Source organism: Balaenoptera musculus, chromosome 10 (assembly GCF_009873245.2).
Source record: "Balaenoptera musculus isolate JJ_BM4_2016_0621 chromosome 10, mBalMus1.pri.v3, whole genome shotgun sequence".
Classification (NCBI taxonomy): domain Eukaryota; kingdom Metazoa; phylum Chordata; class Mammalia; order Artiodactyla; family Balaenopteridae; genus Balaenoptera; species Balaenoptera musculus.
Genome location: NC_045794.1, coordinates 10,682,605 through 10,703,929, shown reverse-complemented (window position 1 = coordinate 10,703,929; position 21,325 = coordinate 10,682,605). Strand labels below are relative to the sequence as shown.

At 47.3% G+C, this 21,325-nt stretch overlaps 1 protein-coding gene across 1 annotated transcript; it reads right to left on the bottom strand.

Moving 5' to 3' along the window:
• Positions 1-51: 51 nt before the first annotated feature.
• Positions 52-20,272, bottom strand: EMP1 (epithelial membrane protein 1). Its single transcript, XM_036865480.1, has 5 exons — positions 20,116-20,272; positions 5,301-5,413; positions 3,234-3,333; positions 2,979-3,119; positions 52-2,294 (listed from the first exon to the last, which is right to left on the bottom strand). The coding sequence occupies exons 2-5, from the start codon at positions 5,376-5,378 to the stop codon at positions 2,143-2,145; spliced, it is 471 nt and encodes a 156-aa protein (XP_036721375.1). The 5' UTR covers positions 5,379-5,413; positions 20,116-20,272; the 3' UTR covers positions 52-2,142.
• Positions 20,273-21,325: the final 1,053 nt, after the last annotated feature.

Here is a 21,325-nt window from a genome sequence, read left to right as displayed (position 1 = left end):
TTATCATCCATATTTTCTCTACACATCTTTTGAAAGAAAACATTCACACAGTAAAGGGAATCAGAATCTGTTTTTATATGCCTAGAGTTATAAACATTTGTATCAAAATATTTACAATTATAGTATATGAAATACCAATCTATTAAAGAAGAAGCCAAATACAGTACTAGAACAACCCACCAACGTAATGCAAATTACATGAGACATAAATGGCACAGAAACAAAGTAAAAGACAAGGGAATACATGGTTCACTCCAGTCACAGTTTGACTGTTTAACACAATGCTAGTATCTCTTTTGGCTGTATCTGATATGTAAATCTGCTTCTGCACGCAAGACAGCCTTCTAAAATCATGTGATCATTAAATCATAATTTAAAAGTTTATCATCCCACAGTTTTTGCTTGCCAACCAATTTACCCCACAGCCCAGATAATTTGGTGGCCAGCTCTCAACATTCCCCTAACCAGAATGAACATAAAGAAATATACTTAGTAATAGTCCTTTTACATAAATACCAGCAACTGTGGCATAATAGCTCCCCAAAAGGAAACGTATATAAGAAATGGGATGAAGAGGGAGCTAGAAGATGAAAAGTAGGCAAGATGTCTCAGATTCTCCCTAGAGTAGATATTCTCAGATTGGTAAAGGAAATGTCTTCCACCAAAAAAATACCCTTTAGCCAGAATCTGAGATGGCTTAAAATAGCTGCGCCAGGCCAGAGCAATGCCTGCTTAACCAGGAATACCATACTAATACCATACTTCTAAGTCCTATATAGAAACACTCTTGTGGCAGCAGACAAGCTCAATTATCATCTGACTGGGTACCACAAGAGTGTTTAGGGGTTTTTTTTCCTTAAAGAAAATATCTGCCCATCACCTATATTTTTATTTCTCTCACGGAAATTTTCTTATTTTCCTGGAAGCACAGACACTCTGTTCTTATTGTGACTGAAATCTAGTATGCTTAATACTTGACAATGATATAGCACCTTTCATCCAAGGATTTGTTGTTTGGTTTTGGTTTGTGTGTATTTTAAGAAGCTTCCAGAATTGCCTTGCCTCACCTGTGTTGCAGGATAGGCAGGACCTCTGAAAGGCAACCCCTCCAGCTCATGTCAAAGCTAGAGCTGTCTCTGAGCCTAGGAGCCCTGATCCCCAACGTGGCTAATTAGATAAAACTTCCTCAAAAGTGTATAATTTAGAGGGAGAGTAACAGATTGTGTTGCACGGGTCTTTGTCCATCTCTCTCACGTTATATACTTAAAACAAACATTGATTGCATGGAGAGAGGTTCCTAATAACATAAAGCTAATATAACCCTGCTATAAGACTGTCCCTTTTTCCCATAATTTGTGTGGTGCTTCCACCACTGAATTGGTCGTTAGTGGCTTTCCAGAAACTCCAGGGAGCTGCCTTGACTTTAAACGGGAGGCCAAGCAAAGTCTGCAGCAAGAGGTCTCCACGAGGGGCAGCTGTGTGAGGTCTAGTCTGGGTTCTGACCACGCCCCAGGCCTTCCACTGTGAAAAGTTCTCTTTCTCAGTTTAGCTAACCCACCAACTTAGCCTTAATCACTATCTCTCTTCCTCCCATTTTGTCACAAATACCACAGAGCTAAATCTCTGTTCCAACGAGGGATAATGGCTCACTGGCCAACGTCCTCCCACAGGGCCCTTCAGATGGTGCTGTTTTGCTTTGGGTCGGAAGGGCAGGATGGCTTCCAAGCCTGGCGTATTCCGCACAAGAACAGTATCTGCCCTTGCCGGAACTTGTACCGCTATATTAACTAGGTGCAGTAGGTCTGAAGACTGAATTCACCCTCGGAAGTGGAGCCAGCGATGTGGCAGCTGCTGGGGCCCCAGGCAGTGTATGTAACTGATAACAGCTGGAGGCTGGAGGGAGGCCCTCTGGCCTGAATCCAGGAAGCATCCATCCCAGCCCACGGCTTTCTCCTGGGGCAGGGGCTGGACCAGTACAGGACCCCCTCCGTCATGCTTGCATTTCAGCCCCTCCCCCCTGCCTTCCCCTCCCCCCAATTCCCTCTCTTGGTTTTTCCTGCTTAGCAACTTCCACTCCTCTCCCAGATTCAAGGGCTCCCTCCTCCCCACCCCACCCCCCAGATCCCCAATAACGTGTTCAGCCTATTTCTTTCTTAGGACCAGGTAGAGAATGCCGATAATGAAGCTGAAGCAGAAGCAGATCCAGGTCAGGATGAAGGAATAGCCCTGGTGACTTTGAGGGCCGTCGGCATAGTGATGAGTGTAGATGGAGGCCCCCACCAAGATGCACAGCCCTGCAGGCGAAAAACAACGATTAGCTGTTGGTTTGGTTTCTTAACATGAAAACCAAGAAAAAGATTTTATAATTTTAGGAAGAGCCTATTTCCCTCACGGGCGATGGGAAAATGAAATCTGAAATTTGACCCCCAACGGTAGTTCTGTCGATTTGCCCCAAACCAAGCTTGATGGTTGTGTTGGCAAATCAGAGGTGTTCGAGTTCTCACATCTGCACCGGTTTGTGCGGCTGAAACACAGCATCTTGGGTCCACCCCTCAGCTTTCCCATCTGGACCCCAGCACACAAGGGCAGGCTGCCTGAGGGATGCAAAAGAACACGGCTTCCACCAAACTGCGTGTATCGGGGAAGAATGACAGGAGAGCAGGAATGGCAATCGTTGCAGGCATTCTGGCAGCGGTTTCATCTTTCTAAGGAACCCCACATCCCTGCCCCCTTCGAGGGTCTTGCATACAAGTGCCACTGATGGGCGGACTCCAGCCACTTGGTAGCTGCCCAGGAGCCCAGGTTTAAACAATGAAGCCGACGAGGGTTCTTATTCCAAGCAGCTATCAGGGGTTCTCCCAAAGAGCACAGATTGTACAAGGCGGTTTCACTGCCCCACGTGCTCAGCTGTTCAAGCTGCCAGGAGCACCCATGGTAAGATCTACGGGAAAGCTTTTTCTGGGTAAGCTGATACTCACAGCACAACAGCATAGTGGCCCCCGAGAGGAAGAAGCGGTTGCCTTTCTCCATGGTGAACAGCTGGAACACGAAGACCACAAGGGAGATGACGGAGAAGATGATGGACAGAATCATGAAGGCCTGCACTGCCTTGAGGGCATCTGTGGACACAGGGCGGGGGGAGTGAGGGCATTAGGCTACCCAGTCCCCGAGGGACTGGCCATTTCCCTGAGCCCACCAACTGTCAGCACTGAGTACAATATCTTTGTACGCACCTTCACCGCCGTATGACAGGCTGTCACTGCAGCCATCAGTGGAAGTACAGTTTTTCCAAAGACCTACTGATCCTGTTCCATTATTTAAAACCATCCAGACCTGAAATCAAAAAGAAATAAAGGAACTCTTCTCAGTACTCTGTAATGACCTATACGGAAAAAGAATCTAAAAAAGAGTGGATATATGTATATGTATAACTGATTCACTTTGCTGTACAGCAGAAACTAACACAACATTTTAAATCAACTATACTCCAGTAAAAAATTTTTTTAATAAATTAAAAAAAGAAATAAAAAGTTGTTTATAAACTAACCCCCTGCTTTGAAAGAAAAGGAAACAACAAATCACCTTGTGTCAGGACCAAATCTTAACCAAGACTCCATATTTAGTCATAAACATGGTTTATTTCCATCTCTTGGTGGAAATAAGGTCTCACTAAAACTGAAGTCACAAAGATCCCAAGAAAAAAGAGAGAGAAGAACGTGTGGCCAAGGAAAAGTCACCTCATTCTCTGGGCCTCACATCCCTCATCACTTTAAAAAAAAAAGAAAAGAAGTAATTCGACCATCGCGGTTTAAAATTCTAAGGATCTAAGAAACGGAAACCCTGCGTGAGGAAATTGGTTTTAAGGAGGCACAATTCATACACCCTACCAAGATTGTTTCATGGAAGGGGCTGGCTAGAGGGGGAAAAAGTTAAGGAAAAATGTTCAACTGGAAAAAAGTAAGAAACATAAAGGGCAACGAAGAAAATAGCTGGGTGATCAATAAGCCACTTTCATCTAAACAGAAAGATAAACCTTGATCGTCACAACATGCAAAGTAATTCCATAATAACATAGTCTAGCCACAGCCTTCCTGTGGCGGCAGCTGAAAGTAGAAGAATGACCAAAATGTGTTCCCCGAGGCTCACCACAGTGCCAGCAAAACAGTTGTCCTTCTGGGATGGAAAACAAACACCCAGCCCTGTCTACACAGAGTGTCTGTTAAAATGAGACTTATTGGAAAAGCAGGGCCAGGATGTCAAATCGCCTGCCTGCTCTTGATTTAATAAACAACTCTGTGTCCAGCCCCATATCAGAAGCTGATAATTCAGATATTCAGCACTCAGCATCCACTAATACAGTTTGAAGTTGTTTATCAGACCTGTTATCCTGAGAGACTTGGAGGGCAGCATACAGAATGGCTAAATTAGAGTCTGGAGGAGGCCACATGGGTGAGGGTTCTGGCTTATCACGGTGATGCTTCAATTAGCCTTGCCTATAATTATACCCACCGATGTTGGCAAAACTCTGAACTTTAAAACCCATTTATCCTTCAACTGTAACAGGGACCTAAACAGGTTCTGGAACCATCTTTGTCTGTCTAGTGATGGATGGCCTTGGTTTTTAGGTCCAAGGAGCTGTCTTGTTTTTTTTTCTGAGAAAAGCACAATGGACCCTGCAAACTACCACTAGAGGTCAGAGTAGCCCAAGGTTCAGAGAGAAGAGCCTGCTGCTACCTCCATATTTTTAGGTTGTTTTGTTTGAGTTAATTCAGGGGAATCAGGTTAATCTTGCAAAATTCCACTCTCACATGCTACTCTCTGCCCAGATCTTGAATTTGGCGGTTGGGCCACCAAAGTGTCTTATGATCTCACTCCCATTTCTCCTTCTAATCAAGGTCCCCAGAAGGAAGGGAAGTTCTGCCCTGCCACGCAGGTGTCCTCATTATGCCCTGAACAAAGCCTGTCCGTCCCTGCTGGGCTCCTTGGCTGGCACACCTAGAAGGCGTCCCATGCTCCTTTCACTCTGCATCTTTAGCAGAGAGAAACCCCACCCATTTACCCATCCTCCAAGTTCCACCTCCACTGAGAAGCCTTGCTGTGTTCTCCAGCCTGGCGGGATCACTCATGTAGACGCTTGTTACTTAGTTGTTTGAAGTGCAAGTATGTGTTTATTTTTTTTCCATGACTAAACTGTAAATTCACAAAGGGCAGGAATTATGGCTTAAACGTCCTTTGTAGCACTTTATGTAAATATGCAAATAACTTCCAGATGAATGAATGAACAGAAGAACACGACTCACGTTGGCAATGGTGGAAACAAATAACATGATGACGGTGGCGATGTGGACCACAAAGATGCTCGCCAGTAACACCAACATCTTGGCTTTTTGATGGCTTGGGAGTGAAGAGAGTTCTGAAAAGAAAGGAGAACACGAAAGGGAAAGGAGAGGTTACTGTCAGATTCAACACGATAATTCAGCTTTCCCACCTGGGTGGGCTAGCTGCTAAAATCAGGAAGAGCTGCAGTGAAAACCATCAAGATTTCATCATAAATTCCTGCAAACAACTAGTTAGCCCAGTTTCCCCAAGTACCTATTCGTCTATTTAAATAGACCTCAACAGAAACAGAATTCTGCCTCTCAGGTATTTATATACTCATCCTTCTGATACAGCCTGTTTCGAAACCAGAAAATTTTATGGTAACTGTTATTATTTTATTTTGTTTGTGTTTTAGAGGCCAAAAGTAGGACTTTGGTTTTTAAAAGGCCTTTCACAGCTGTAATTTCCAGGTCTCTGTGCAACAATGTCATATAAATTTCTATTTTCCACTAGGGAAGTCCACGCTTCTATCAAACTGCTCACCCAGCAATTTTAATCGAATTTTCCTCAGACCAGCAGCTATTACTGAATGCCCAGAGACTGAATGGGCTACTAATTTGATCCCAGATGAGATATAAAACGTGAGAGCCACAACTTCTATTATAATAATGCTGTTCAATATTCAATAATTATAACTACCTAATTACAGTCTAATGATCTGATCATCTACCGATGGAACATTTTAGACTGGTATTACTGCACCGGAGCCTTTGGGCTGTGTCATGGTACAGACTCTACTATTGGTCTGGGGGCATAGGGTTATATTTTCTATGATTCAATATGACAGTTCTGGGGGCTGGATGCAGCTTGAGAGACTACTAAAGGTGCCTTTGGCTTGTGCATGACATTTACCCAAATGCCAATCCTGCAGGACTCAGTAGAGCAGATGGGCAAATGCATCCATCACACGGTGGGTGGGAGGATGGGGAACTCATAGAGATTAAGAATGTGCATGGGTAAACAAAAGCGTTCAGCTGTAGTCTCAGCAGAATAGAAGACGGGAGCCCATGGGTCATCAAACCTAGAAAACAAAGGAAGTGTGAAGGATGCATGAGAGGGCAGCTATTCTGATTAATGTCAGCTACAGGAGTGCTTTGTCACTCACGCCCAAGAAGGTTTAGAGGCGGTGCCAGCTCTCAGGAACTTCAGAAGGAAAGGACTCAGGTTATTCACACCCTAGGCAGGGTGGATGTGTGGCTATCCCCTCTCAGGGAGGAGTTGGCGGTGCACATCCAGCAACTGTGTCCCACTTCTCTCTCTCTCCCTCCACCTCATTTAATGGAAGCTTTGAGTGTGCTTGAGCCCCTTTCACATTGGACCGGGTATTTACTGGAGAGCACGGATACAATCATTCCAACACTTCCGATGATTTTGATCTCCTCTCCCTTTCCTCATCAGGCACTCAAAATCTAGAATGACCTACGGTATCCCGGGGGCCTTGCTCTTGACAGGCCAGGAATGAGAGGTAGACACTGGCCCCCACTGCCCACCCGACCCATTCCAACCCCCCCGGCGCCCTCCTTCCCCATCCGAGCACTTCCTGCCACCTAGATTCTTTTTGTAGAAATGTGTCCAATTGAACTGTGAATGACTAAAATGATGAAGTTTATCCCGCGGCTTCAGGGGAGAGCTTGGAGCTTTCATGCCTGCTATTAATAATCTCCCCACACATTCAAATGCATTTTTGCTTTTCTCAGGTCCTTGCACACTTCCTCAATTTTCTGCTTGAGTTTAATGCACAGTGAAAAGAGGTTTTTGAATTAGACAAATGTTGAGTTAGAATCATATAAAGTTGTTTGACCTTCCAGTCTCAGTTTCCTCCTATGTAAAGTGAGGGTTGCAGTGCTAATCATACAGGGAAATGTGAGGGTTACATTGGATCGTATATGGAGAACTCCCAGCACAGTGCCTGGCACATGGCAGATACTAATGGGGTTGCTTTCGTTGTGATTATTAGTATTACTATTATCATTATTATTATTATATGAAACTGAGTAGCTGGCACCAAACCAACCCAGTCCATCCGTCACCAGGCTGCCCCATGTTTTAAGTGCCAGTAATAGGATATCTGCTATCCAGTTCACAAGGCTGTGTGTATAAAATCATTTAGGTCTCTTAGAAATTGTCTTTATGCCTAATCCTTGCCCCTTGAGTGGGAGGACCACTGGGAACACCCCCTTAGGGATGAGGAGGAGAAATCTCACTCTTCTCAGCCCTGTGCTACCCATCCTCCCGGCACCCCCAAGATTTCGCACCATCACTAGATCCTGATCTCACCCCTCATGGAGAAAGGAACAGGTATGAATTAATTCTCTGAATGCAGGGAATTAAAATATTACATAACGTGGGCTTCCCTGGTGGCGCAGTGGTTAAGAATCCGTCTGCCAGTGCAGGGGACACAGGTTCGATCCCTGGTCCGGGAAGATCCCACATGCCGCGGAGCAACTAAACCCGTGCACCACAACTACTGAGCCTGCGCTCTAGAGCCCGCGAGCCACAACTACTGAGCCCTTGTGCCACAACTACTGAAGCCCGCACGCCCAGAGCCCACGCTCCGCAGCAAGAGAAGCCACCACAATGAGAAGCCCGAGCACCGCAATGAAGAGTAGCCCCAGCTCGCTGCAGCTAGAGAAAGCCCGCGTGCAGCAACGAAGACCCAATGCAGCCAAAAATTAAAATAAATAAATTGATTTTAAAAAATATTATATAACGAGTCATGTTTAATCCTCCTTGGGCTCTACAAATGACTTTTTTATTCCTTTGCTTCTAATTTACAAACACCCTCTTCCTAATAGGGGTTGAGGGACCAAAGACAGAATATAACACACCAAGTGAGGGCTCTTAAATGAGGTCGAGGAAAATGTTATGAGTCTCCTCCCTTACATGCTGTTGGGGATCCAGCAGTGTTTTCCGTCTCCTTGGACTGGTCTGTAACCCTCCGAAGTTGAGTCTGATTCCTTTCGCCCCGGCTCACACTGTCCGTTTTGATGACTTGAACATAATTGCCTTCCAATTACCCTGCACCTTCACCGTGGCTGGTCCACTGCACCCCCTGGGGCGTGCGAGTTCCTGGCCAATGGCTCTCACTTCTGATCTAACCCACAGCCCCACCTGATCATTATTCCCCTGCGGGGCGCAGGCAGGAGTGAGCGGCGGAATCAAGCAAGGAAGCGACTCTCTTTCAGGGTATTTAGATTTCTGTAATCATGCCACATCTTTTCACCAAAGAAAGGAGCAAAATGTCTTGGATTAGCAAATGTTCTTAGTGCACGGAACACACAATTCTCTCCACTTTTGGCTGCTGTATCCAGCCGAAAGTAGGAGCTGTTTAGCTGGAGCTATTGCATAACACATATAGTAACCTCTCCATTTTTCATTGCCCCAAATTTGTCAGGTTTTTATTAGTATCATCCATTGTTAGCTTAGAGGGGCTTCCTTTAATTTCAATGGCTCTCCCCAACACGTTTGGAAACAGAATGAACTGTCTTCTTAAATGTCTGGCCTGGATCATCCCTAGGTACTCAGTCCCTATACTAGAGGCCCCCCAGCAGATGAGTGAGGACCTATCAAGTAGTAGAGCGGTTTGGGTAGAAATAAAAGAAGACCCCGTGCTCCCACGGGGTCCACCCAACCTTCACAGGCAGGGGAGATTTCTGAGAGCCTCATTCCCTGGCCTCGTGTGTATCTTGCTTCAGATAAAAGCACCGAAAAGAGACCATTTCTGAGCATTTATATCTTTGGAAGTATTGGCTGCTACAACTTTCTTTCGTGGCAGTATGTTTCACTAAAACAATAACTGAGTTCTCTCTCCCACCTCTCCGAAAGGCTATGGATAGCACGCGCCAACGGAAAGCAGACCCCTAGTCACAGCCGGGCGGCTCAAACCAGGTGGTAGAGGATAATGGCATGGAGGTTCTAAAGAGCTGGGTGACACACCTTCCTCCCAACAGAGCATCGGTGCTTGGGAACGCCCCAAAGTTTGTCACGTGGTTGCTGGGACTTCCCTAACAACATGATCTGTGGTCCTTGGAGTTGCACCCAGGCCACCAGAGCTAGTGAATCCACTGCATTCTCAAGGGATAGGATGTCCACTGACTGTTCTATGTGGGGTGCCAGGAACACATTTCTCTACCCACCACTAGAAGCAGAGTAGGATGGCCCCCTTTACCCTCATTTACCCAACAAGCTTGGGGACAGGGGTGGTCAGGGCTCCGTGGGGTTGGGTGGGAAACTGAGAAAAGTAGAGGAGGCATGAATGCTGACTCTAGAGAGAAGTGATCGTTAAGAGAAACGGAGGTTAGCGACTTAGAGCCACACACAGGCTCTCTTTATCCCTTTCCTGTTCTTCTTTCTGCCCTAATGGACAGGGCCGCCGGTTCCTTTTCCACCCCCGCCATCTTTGTTTCTGACCATGCTTCCCCTGTTCTTCCCACATCACCCAGACCACACTAGGGCAGTGGTCTCTTTACACTCCTGTCCCCGATACAAGCCTCACAACCACTGACCATTCTAGATCTGGATGAAGTTCTTTGCTAATAGGACATTTATTCCAGTTAGTGAAAATGAACCTGAAGATTACGGTTGCTGGTGATTGGAACTGTAAATGACTAGCTAATGTTGGGGAGAAAGATAACTGCCTTCTCTAGTTGGCTCCGTCCACTTAAATCTTTATTGGTTTCTTGCCTCCCTCTTATACCCACCCCCCCCCAAAATGAAAGAATCAAAGGAACATATCCCTGAGACTGCCTTCCTCTTTGCCTTTTTCAGGTAGCCTAACACTTTTAGGGCGTTCTGACCAGGAGAAATTAATCAGGCCTCTGTGGACACCTTTTCTTTTCTGATGGGTAACTCATACTGCGGAGACTTTGAGAATCATTGACTTCTAAACAGACAATTGAGGTGTTGGTAATTTGGCTCCGTGATTGCTAAGCTAGGGGTCAGATAACTTTCTTTCTGCCCTGGAGTCCTGTGTGTTTATTGAGCGGCCACCAGAGTCTAGGGGAAGCAATGCTTGAGGGTGGTCCAAGGAAGAATAATTGGGAACAATACAACAGAATAGAGCCCCCAAAACCTACTTCTCCAGCAAAGGAAGCAATGGAAATCCTCGGCTTGAGTCACTGAAGATCTCGCCAGAGACTGGGGGTGTCACATAATCAGAAACAGGGATCTGGGGGTTGTGTGAGCAATGGGGGGGCCCCACAGAGCTCAAATGTCTGTGATTCACTTGGAGTGTGTGACAGTCTCACAGACAAAGGCAAAGTGGAGGCATCCTCTACCAGATGGCACAAGATAGCTTTCTGAGAAGCCTGTGGATCTGGCTGGCTAGCCAGAAGACAGTTTAGTCATTTCCCTGGCAGCTGAAGACAGCCCAGGCTTTTCTGGGGAGACAGGAGCAATAATGACCAGATGCCAAAGTCCCTCCCCATCACTCCTTCCTCTCATCCCAGTTTTTTTTTTTTTTTAAACATCTTTATTGGAGTATAATTGCTTAACAATGGTGTGTTAGTTTCTGCTTTATACAAAGTGAATCAGCTATACATATACGTATATCCCCATATCTCCTCCCTCTTGCGTCTCCTTCCCACCCTCCCTATCTCACCCCGTTAGGTGGTCACAGAGCACTGAGCTGATCTCCCTGTGCTATGCGGCTGCTTCCCACTAGCTATCTATTTTACATTTGGTAGTGTATATATGTCCATGCCACTCTCTCACTTCGTCCCAGCTTCCCCTTCCCCCTCCCGTATCCTCATCATCCCAGTTTCATTCCTGAAAATAACACAGTCAGGTCATGCATTCTTCCTCCAGTATTTATCTCCCGTGCATCCTTACTTTCCACTCCCATTGTCACTGTCCGGCTCAGGACCATCAGCCTCTCCCGCGATCCTCTCTCTGAACTCCTCCCTCTTAAGTATATGCTCTGTGCCACTGGATTATCCGACCAAGTCACTCCTCTTCTCAAATCTTGCAAACACACCACCACCCCACCACCAATCGGGAAAGAGGATCCAAACACCTCACGCTGGCACTGGGAATCCGAGGAATTTTAAACCCGAACAGAAGTAGTCATTTTCCTCCTGTTATTAAAACCACTGGTGGCAACCCGCCTGGTAACAGAATTATTTGTGGAAATGTTTCGCTCCCCCACCCCTAAGATTCTAAGTTCCTGAAAGGAGAAGCTTGTCTATGACAGGTACCAAGTATCTGTTCAGCGAGCAAATAAATGAATCAAGGAAGGCAATATTTTCTTTTCTGTGGAAAAAGAATCAATGTCAAAGTAACTGAAGTCTTCATAAAAAACAACAGAATTCTACAGAGAAAATGTTTCCCCCTTTTTTATATAGGTGAACTTTAGTCCTGTATTAGTTTTAGAAATTATTTACATATTTCTGTAACTATGTATTGAACATCTTACTACAGGCAAACTCTGTGAATATTTCCTGAGTATCTTTTTTTTTTTTTTAATTCTTATTTATTTTTTGGCTGCGTTGGGTCTTTGTTGCTGCGTGCAGGTTTTCTCTAGTTGCGGCGAGCGGGGGCTACTCTTTGTTGAGGTGCGTGGGCTTCTCATTGGGGTGGCTTCTCTTGTTGCGGAGCACAGGCTCTAGGCGTGCGGGCTTCAGTAGTTGTGGCACGTGGGCTCAGTAATTGTGGCTCGCGGGCTCTAGAGCGCAGGCTCAGTAGTTGTGGTGCACAGGCTTCATTGCTCCGTGGCCTGTGGGATCTTCCCAGACCAGGGCTCGAACCCGTGTCCCCTGCGTTGGCAGGTGGATTCTTAACCACTGCACCACCAGGGAAGTCCTCTGAGTATCTTTGACATTTGAATATTCAAGGCTATATGTGTGTTTGTTCCCTTTTATTCAAGAAGAAACAAGTAAATGCAAAGAAAAAATCTTAAACTTCTAAATACTATTTTGTGTATTTAACTTCCCTATCTACCTCTTTAAATTACAGAATCTCTGACTGAAAGGGGGCTTTAAAATTCCTCCCCAATACATGAAACTCATCTATAAATCTACACCAAGGAACTACCTAAATCATACTTAAACTCCTCCAGTCATGGGGAGCTCACTACTTACCAAGACCCCCTTCCATTAGAAAGGTCCTGACAACACGTCAGAGGCTGCTCTTGACAATGACTACTGTGATCTTACTTCTGCCCTTTGTTTAATGCTTCCTTGTTAGCATTTTTCTAAAGTGGTCACTTTTCCAGCAGAACTTCCAGGTTATCAGAGAATTAGCCAGAGGACATCACCTGAGATTCCCAAATCTCACTAAGTCATAACACTGTCCTGAGATGACCCGACTGCTGGACACGCTCTGTCTCTTCATTGATTGATGCTTTCAGTGAAATCCCCATCTCTTTCTGGGTACCTGCAGACTTTGAAGAATGCTTTCTCAGACCAAGACACAGTGCTTTCTCCAAGGCACAAGATGAAGGGCAAAGCCACTCCTGGTCGTACGATCTCCATGAGTCAGTCCACATCTGCCCATCTTCCTTCGTGGCATACCCAAAACTGTGGCTGTGCTTCTCCTGGGGACACTGTGCAGGGTGGTAGCACGAATGCCTTTCTGTCCTCTACACATCAGGATCATTTTGCTTTTGTTGGTTTATTTTGGTATGTTTCTTTCCCACTGAGGATCATTTGGGTTGGCAAAATGAATGTCCAGCAGAAAAGGAAATACTCTCTTTGGGGAGCAGCCGTAGAGGATGTATCCGGAGGAGGAAAAGGCTGGGATTAAAGGCAGGGCTGAGTGGATGAGACCTTGGATGAGCTTTTCTGACCATTGTTCTTGTTGTTTTATGTCAAGTGTACTTTTCCATTCTAAATATTGTTTTTATGTAGGGGTGGGAGAGGGGGGCATTAATTTCTCCGTGGGAAACATGTGGAGAAAAAGAATCCTGAAGGGCTATTTCCTCCTGCTTCTGGATGTCTGATGTTTGGTGTGGAAGGAAAGAATTTCAAGCTGTACCTCACTATATACACATCGTTCCAGGGTCTGATGTTTTCAAGCGCACAGGGCAGTTTTTATGACCAGGAGAAACATCACCAATCTAGTAGCAAAAGTAACAGGAATCTACATGTTCCAAAGAAAACAACTATTCTTTCATGGTCCTGGGGGTAAGGGGACCGCACCTCCCAAATGTGGGCTCTCATGAACGAGGGTTATTATAGAAAAGGTGGTGTTTTTCCGGCACTGCTGTAGACTAGCATGATTCTCCCATAGTTAGGGATGAGGAACTGGGGGTGGGGGTAGGAAGATGTTATTGAAGGGGAACAAAACGAGAAAGAAAGAAAAAAGAGCACCTATTTGAAAACCAGATTCTCATAAAAATTCTGCCTCTGACTAACTGCTGACTTTGGGAAAATAACATACCCTCTCTGAACAGTAGCTCCTAGAGAGACACAGTATTGAGCAGCAAAAAGAGCACAAATTCCAGGTTCAACTCCTGACTGCACCACTTTAAAAAAAAAAAAAATTCAGTGTTAATGGGGTATAGTTGACATATAAAGTTGTAAGCTATTTCAAGCACGTTGAAACTCCAGTCCGTTTTAACTGTGATCTGCAGACCTCGTAGCCTTAGTGTGAGGACTGAAGGGCTCCTGCCTGACACAGAGCAAAGGTTGTACAGTTGTTGGTTATTCTTTGTGTTCCTTTATGGAAAATGAGAAGCTCGGCCCAGCGAAATGGGCTTGAAGCTTCTCGGGCAGAAACTGAGGGCCAGCAACTCTGCTAAAAGCAAACAAGCAACATGAAGCTTGTTTTTCCAAACGTTCCCAAAGAGAATAACCTCTCTCTCTGGTTTCCCCTGGTCCTCTTTTGTGTTGGGGAGTGGCTAGATCTGGGGGACATCTGCCAAGGCTCAGGCCAGACCTGGACAGCGAGGCCGGGCCCAGCCCGCGCCCCCGGTCCCGGTCCTGGCCCGCAGCTGGTCAGGCCATCGGGCAATGTCCCCTGGGCGAGGAAGGAAGTTTCGTTGTCTTCTGATACTAACAAAAGAGGAGTGTTCTGGCGGCCAGAATGTCTCCAAGGGAGAGGTTGCCAAGATAATAACTAAGGTTTGGGAAGAAAATCAAGGTGTGGCCCGGCCCCAGGGGCCCTTGGAGGGATCCGACAGTAGGTGGCGGTAACAGGCTTGCACCAGCAGGGCCGCAGCCCAGGAGGTGGCAGGGCCAGACGGATGCAGGTGCAGCCGGGGCGCCCCAGTGCCTGGGGTGGGCGGCGGGCTTTGTTGCTCTTTCTAAGGGCAACTGGTTGTTTAGTGGCTTAGCAGGGCTGAGGTTATTCAGTCCAGTTCCTCGACAGAAAAGGAAAAGCAGGTCTCCAGAGTGAAAGCAGCAGCAGGATGAAGCCCCCCACCCCCCCACCCCCGGCATCTTCCAGGTCAGGCCTCCTCCACTGCAGCACGAGCTTTTCTCTCCTACGTTGGGGCAGAAGTTCTAGAACTTCTACCGGATCTCCCCTTCACTCTGTTCCTCCCACCGCCTCCTAGTTAATCAGAGGGTCAACACAACCCCTCAAAAGAGCGCCACTGGAAGAAACAAAGGGCCTTTGGAAGGACGCTGCTTCTTTCCGTTAGGTTGCTGAGAGGGTCCACCAGCTGAGCCTGCCCCGCCGAACCCGACTCCCCCGCCTCCTTCCCCCGCTGCCACTGCCAACCCCAGACGAGCTTCAAACCTTCCATCCTGGCTCCCACCTACAGCACAAGCCCGCCTCCCCAGCGAAGCATGGCGGGCCGAGGGAAGCACGAGGTCTCAGCCTCACAACCCTTTCTCTGAAATAAGTGTGGACCCACCTGGCTGGTCCGACTCCTGGTTTCAGGAGCGGAAACCTCTCCCCAGCTCCCCGCACCTAGCCTCCTAGGCAGGGTCTTTGATTATTTCAAAGAAGACATCAAAGTGCCCAGGACTTCGTTCTGCTGTCAGCCCTGATATGACCCTTCTGAAAAGGGAAGAAACGTCCCCGGGGAAGATCACCGCCCTGTTGGCACAGATATTCGATGGAAACTCAGATGTTGCATCCATGAGCAACAGAAGATTCTTCACGGGCGGGGCGGGGGGTATTGAGGGGTGGGGGGGGAGACAAAGAAGGAATACTTGGCCCTAAGGACTGTCCCGAGGCATCGAGGGAGGGAGTCAAGAGATCGTCACACTTCTGCCTTGTTCTTCCTCCTTCTCCCTGGCTTCCTCTCTCCGCTTTCTCCCTCTTCTAGGCCTTTCCATCTGCCCCCTCCTCCCCCGACACACAGGCCTAAGGAAACCCGCGCAGTCCCCTTGCTCCCCGCCCCCTTCCTCCTGGCACCTCCCCTTTCCTCCTCAAGGTCGGCTCCCCATCAGCTCTCATCCACACCTTTGCGGCCGCACCCTCCTTGACAAGGGGGTGGGGCTCCTTTCCCAAGACCAGCTCCTCGCATCTCCCCGAGCCTGGCCTGGTTTCCTGGCGGATGCCTTGCTGTTGTCAATACCCCCACAAGGCTTCGCTAGCCTGGCCCTGCTTATCTGAGCGGGTGCTCCTCGGGTTTCATAAATCAAACCTCTTACTTTTCTTCCGAGAGCTGGGTGAATGCTCACTGCTACCCGACGGTGAAGCCCGCGGACCCGGTCCCTAAGGGATCTCTGAGCGTATGAAGCCGAGGAGCCCGCCTGGGTCCTCCGTCCTCCGTGAGACGCCTGTTCGCATGCAACACATTGCTTCGTTTCGCTTTCCTACCAACGTTTACGGATTAAGCTTGCTGTTAGCGTGAGCCAAGGGATTTCTCACAACAGGAATGGTAGGATCTTAGAACAATAGGGTCTCAGAGCCACAAGGGGCCGTGGAGACCACCAAGCTCAGTTCCCTCCATCGAGAAGACAAGTGTCCTGCCCACGTCACACGGCAGAGTCGGGACAAGACGACGGCCCCTCGGGCTTCCTATTCAGCCATCCTGCACCTACCCCAGGATTCATGCCACCGATTTCAACCCAAGCCCAGCGGGCTCTCAATTTTAATTACCACACTGGAAAAGAGAATTCATGAACCAGGCTCGGGAAATATGAAAACTGCCAGATCCGTGTAAGGCCAATGGCCCCAAGAATAGAGGAGTCCATTTTAGCTCCAGAGAAATGCCATTTCCACAGCAGGGAAGGAAAGGTTGACCCAAATATTTTGTTAAAAAGGGAGAGAGAGACACAGCAATCCCCACAAGGGCTTCTACTTTTATCCTTGTGCTTCAGTATCAGCGGATCTCCCAATTAAATTGAGAGAAATGACTTGTACCTGAAGTGTTACAAAGAGTGGTCTTGAGACATGCATGTTTGGGGAGTGGGGCTTTGGGAATTCAAGCAAACTCCTAACTGGAAGCGTATTTGGGCTCCCTTGATTACTGAATAGAAAACCAGGGTCATCTGGGCAGAACTGGAAAAAGTATTGGAAAAGGGACATTTACGGTCAGAAAATTCCAGTTCCATGTTAGTTAAGGGTTATGAGCTCTTTTCAGGGGATTGACATCCAGACTGCCCACCAGCAATTAGATCGAGGTGATGTTGATTGGCAGCCTGTTCCTGTATTTACTATGACAGGAGGTTAACAGTGGAAAGGCATGAGCTGCGTGAACTATGGACCAAGTTAAGGGACCAGCCCCAGAAGGCCAAAGAAGCCTGTGTTTCTGGCATTGGATTGATTTAACCATGACCTCGTGGTAGTAATTGGGTGTGTCCCTCTGAGTATGTATATCTGAGAGTCCCAAATGGCTCTGAGCTTTTGTGCCAGGCAGCTACGTGTATACAGGTGGTCGGTTCAAGAGGGAACCATATGCGTGCGTTTAGAAAATGAAGGCCCTCAGAATCAGATCACTTGCGTATGCATGACTATGCTCACAGTTTCAAAGCTTCGAAAACGCTCCCTGCTCTTTCTGAACCTTAGGTAGTAATAATAATAATACAGCTGCATCAAGTTGTATCCATTAAATATTAAATAAGGGTCAAGTGTTTAGAGGATAAGGAGCATCGGATGGGTCAACAACTATGAAAATAGAATAGGTATTTTCAGCACCGGAGAACTAGGAACAAAGTATACAAGTTATAGAGAAGCCAAGTTTGCTGGATCTAAGAAACTCTAGTAATTAGAGCTATCTAGCAGAGGTGGGTGAGCATGACAGTACCTTCTGAGGTACCAAGCCTCTTCTCTGGCAATTTTAGGGAAATGTAAAATTCCCATCCGTCCAAGGTGGTGTGAAAATAAGATTTCTGCATATGGCAGAGAATGAATGGGTTGACCTCCAAGATCCCTGCCAAACTCAGGGCACAAAATCAAGGATGAACTGTAACTGTATTTGCCTTGTGCCCTTTCCTGAGGCCATTTTTCGGGTCTATGCCCTGTCAGGCTCTGAGGAGTCTACAGAAAAGCCATTTTTTGCTTCACCTCTAAGCCTTCTAGGTCTCTGACTGCTTTCTCTCCGCTGGTCCCAGGGGGTCTGGTACCAGCTGAAACCCCCAGAGCCACCGAGTCCAAGCCAAGAGGGTCTGCATGCCCCGGGTGGCCTCTACGGAGCTCCTTCCCTAAGTCCCCCAGAGTCTGGATGTCCCTGGGAATTGGATGGGCCAAGTCTGGCCTAGGAGGGAAGCAGGAAGAGTGGAGAAAGCCACAGTCTTTTCTGTGGTCTGTGGAGGGGACGTCTTTCCTCTCCTAGAGACTGCCCTGTACTCCTGGGAGGACACCAGCATCTGCTCTGGGATGTGGTCTGCCCTGGGTTGGTCCTCGTTGGCCTTCTGCCAACTCCCAGGACAGTGTCCTACCCTCAAACAATGTAAAATCCAGGGGGTCCTTGGACCAGGACGCCAGACCGGACATCCTGCGGCCCTCCAGACAGCGCTCCACGCCCGCCCCAGTCCTCAGAGTCTGGGGTGGAATTTGATCCACCTCTGAGGGCAGGAGGAAAAACAACCCTCCCGGTTCAGTCTTGTCAAAGATTCACAGCTGAAATGCACAAAAACTCCCTCAGCCACGGAACGCTCTCACTACTTGTTGGAGGAAGAGGGGAAGGTGGGAATCAGAACCGCATTCTTTAAATTGCCCTCAAACTCCAGGCAAGAACACGCAGCGCACTTGCTCATTTATAAAACTCCAGCGGAAAGTGAGATGCCGCACAAATAATGAAATTCATGATGGTTTATGCCCCCAGAATTGTCAGTGTTGTCTATTTGCTGACCAGTTAAACCTAGCTTATTAGTTTTAAGCTGCACAGACTAAAAGATTTGTACTAGCTTCCTAGGATACCACTACCATCAACTTAATAATGGCTTCCCTAATCCACGTCCATGTAAACTGGAAATAATCAACATTTCAAGCAAAGGCGGGAGTTCCCTGCATCTTGAAAAGTTGCCCTTGCACTAACTTAATCATCCCCTTGAGGGCAATTTTACCAGGCGCCTTGCCTGTACCAGGTACGCAAGCTGATTACTTTTGAATCTTCTCTTCGTACGAACTACATTTCTAAAGAAAAAGCCTAATTTCATCAGACAAGCTGAATCCTGTCATTCTCCTCATCTTGTTTACCTGGGGGAAAAAATACACCAGTATCTATGTTGAAATGGGCTACGCCTCCACCAAAATGCTAATCATAAAAAAAAAAAAAAAAAGCAAATAGAAATCACTCGTCTTCCTTTTCCAGATCCCTTTCATTATTAGCACGAGCGTTTGTTTGCATTTGTACAGCCATGTTTTGGAAAGAGTGAGAAGATAAATGTTCCAAAACAATCACTGCCTTCCCTGCAGAGAAAAAATCCCACATCCACCTAAAATAAAAAATTATTTTAACATTTCTGATATGCCATATTTTCACTCAGCACTAAAATTTGGTTGTTTCTGAAGTGAAAGCACAAAGCGATTTTTTTACAGGGACAGATGAAGCTCCCCTGCTCTCCCCTCCAAACCCAGTTTCCCTCCTGCTTCTCCCCATCCTCCATATCTGGCCAGAGAGAGAGTTCTGGAATCCACATCAGGCTCCCAACTTCACCAAAGGCACCCGTCCTGCGTTTTATTTCAAACTCCATTTGAAAGAAAGAGTTTCCTCTTTCTCTCTCTCTCTCTCTCTCTCTCTCTCCCTCTAACGGTTTTCTTTAAACAAACCAACCCCCTCCTCCTATCCCATGGAAAGAAAAAATATTTACACTTAAATAAAAGTGAATGAACAAGCCAAAGGACAGCAGTAAAAGTAACCACGAAAATAAACTGAAATGCAGATCTCTATCCACCATCACCCCAAAAGACCAGCAAACAGAGAAACAATTCAAGTCCTGAAGCACTTTGAATCAAAACAGAGGAATTGACAACATCGGGCAAGCACACTCTGTCATTTCAAAGGTACGTCGTGGTTCCCCCCATAAAGAAAACCCATAAAGGATACGCTAGTGGTATCCTAGGAAGCTAGTACGAATCTTCGGAATACCCAAAGTCCCTGCTCCCATCACGCTTTCAGAACAAGGACCCAGTTCCTGCAAGACCTAATAACAGCCCAGCCCCACCGATGGCCCCGACCCCCCGGGGCCCCCGTCAAACTAGATTTTACCGAACCTTAAGGAAAAAGTTATCTCAGTGCCCACTTTTAGCCAAAAATTTGAAGGGCTCACTTCAAAGAGTCATGGAAAAATAGCAAAGGAAAAAAGAAAAAGCAAAGTTTCGGTGAGGTCAGAAGGAGGAGAGCAGTGGGAAGGAAGGAAAGTTCGCTGGGCTTCCCCACGGTGTCGGGAGCTGTCCTACCTGAGAGTCCAGAGACGGAGGTGCCCTGAGTGACAGGAGCTGGTGGCAGGCGTCCGCTCTTCTGGAGGTCTGTGACCGCAGTGAGGGGAGGGCTGGCCTCCCGAGGTTATAAGTTTCCTGCGCTGGTGTGCTGGGGTGTGTGATGGGCGGTTTCTTTTCACTGTGCTTTAAAGGAGTTTCTATGAATCAGTCTGGCCTAAAAAAAAAAAACATGTGTTGGTGAGCTACGCCCTGCTAAGCTGGCAGTCCGTCAAGAGAGGTTGGGAGGCAGTCATCAGTTCAGAGAAGCCAGTTTAGGCTCCCTGTGACTCAGACACACAGACCACAGTGGAAAAAGGAGCGACATTGCTTCAAATGAGTAACAGGAGTCACACAAATAGATCTGTTTACCAAAGCCCATTCCTCCTCATCAAAAAGGAGACTTGGTTACCATGGATACAAGCAAAACACAGGTTATCTGCCCACACTTTCATCTGGGGGGAGGAGACACAGGGTGGGGGACATTGCCCTGCCCACTGACATCCTAGCTAATCATCCCACGAGACTCCCATTCTTCCTCCCCCACCAAATGCATCCGAGGCTGCTCACGGTCGGGAATGATCAGATTTACTTCTGATTCACTTCCCTGCCTGACCCTGGGCACCATCCTGAGGGTGGTTGGGGATGAAGAAGGGAACACACCAGGAGCCCTCGGAACCCTGCCTCTCAGTCGTGGAGAGCTGGCTGGCTGGCCCTTTAATTATGCTCCATGAACGCCCAGCCAGACACTTACAGTCGGGAGGAAGTCGTCTAGTTAAGAACTTTGCTCTCTGACCTCCAGGTAATAATCACCTGGACCTTGCTCCACAGTTGAGCTCCTCGGGCATAATCATCCCAACCACCTCCCTGCCTCACTCCTCTCTCACTCAGCAGTGGAGTCGGGAGTGGCCCCAGAAGTCATGTCATCCCAAGGCCAGGCGTCCGCTGGAGTCCAGAGCCCAACTGCTCACCACTAGCTATGTGACTGCATGCCTCCATTTCCTCGGGCACAAGTGGGGTAGACAGTACCTCTTATGGTGAGAAATACACGTAGGGAGCTTGTAACAACACTTGGTGCATAGTAAGCACTTGATAAATATTAACTAGAATGAGGATTTTACCGAAGAAGGAACCCAGGCCCAGAGAGGTGAAGTAACTGATCCAAGGAGAACAGCAAATTAGCAGGAGTAGC

What these genes read in the sequence shown, in the direction of transcription:
- EMP1 (XM_036865480.1), bottom strand. Translation starts at nt 5,378, where the DNA reads ATGTTGGTGTTACTGGCGAGCATCTTTGTGGTCCACATCGCCACCGTC. An exon ending in TTGTTTCCACCATTGCCAAC is followed by an intron (nt 3,334 to 5,300) that starts GTGAGTCGTGTT and finishes TTTTGATTTCAG; the next exon opens with GTCTGGATGGTTTTAAATAA. An exon ending in GGCCACTATGCTGTTGTGCT is followed by an intron (nt 2,295 to 2,978) that starts GTGAGTATCAGC and finishes TTTCGCCTGCAG; the next exon opens with GGCTGTGCATCTTGGTGGGG.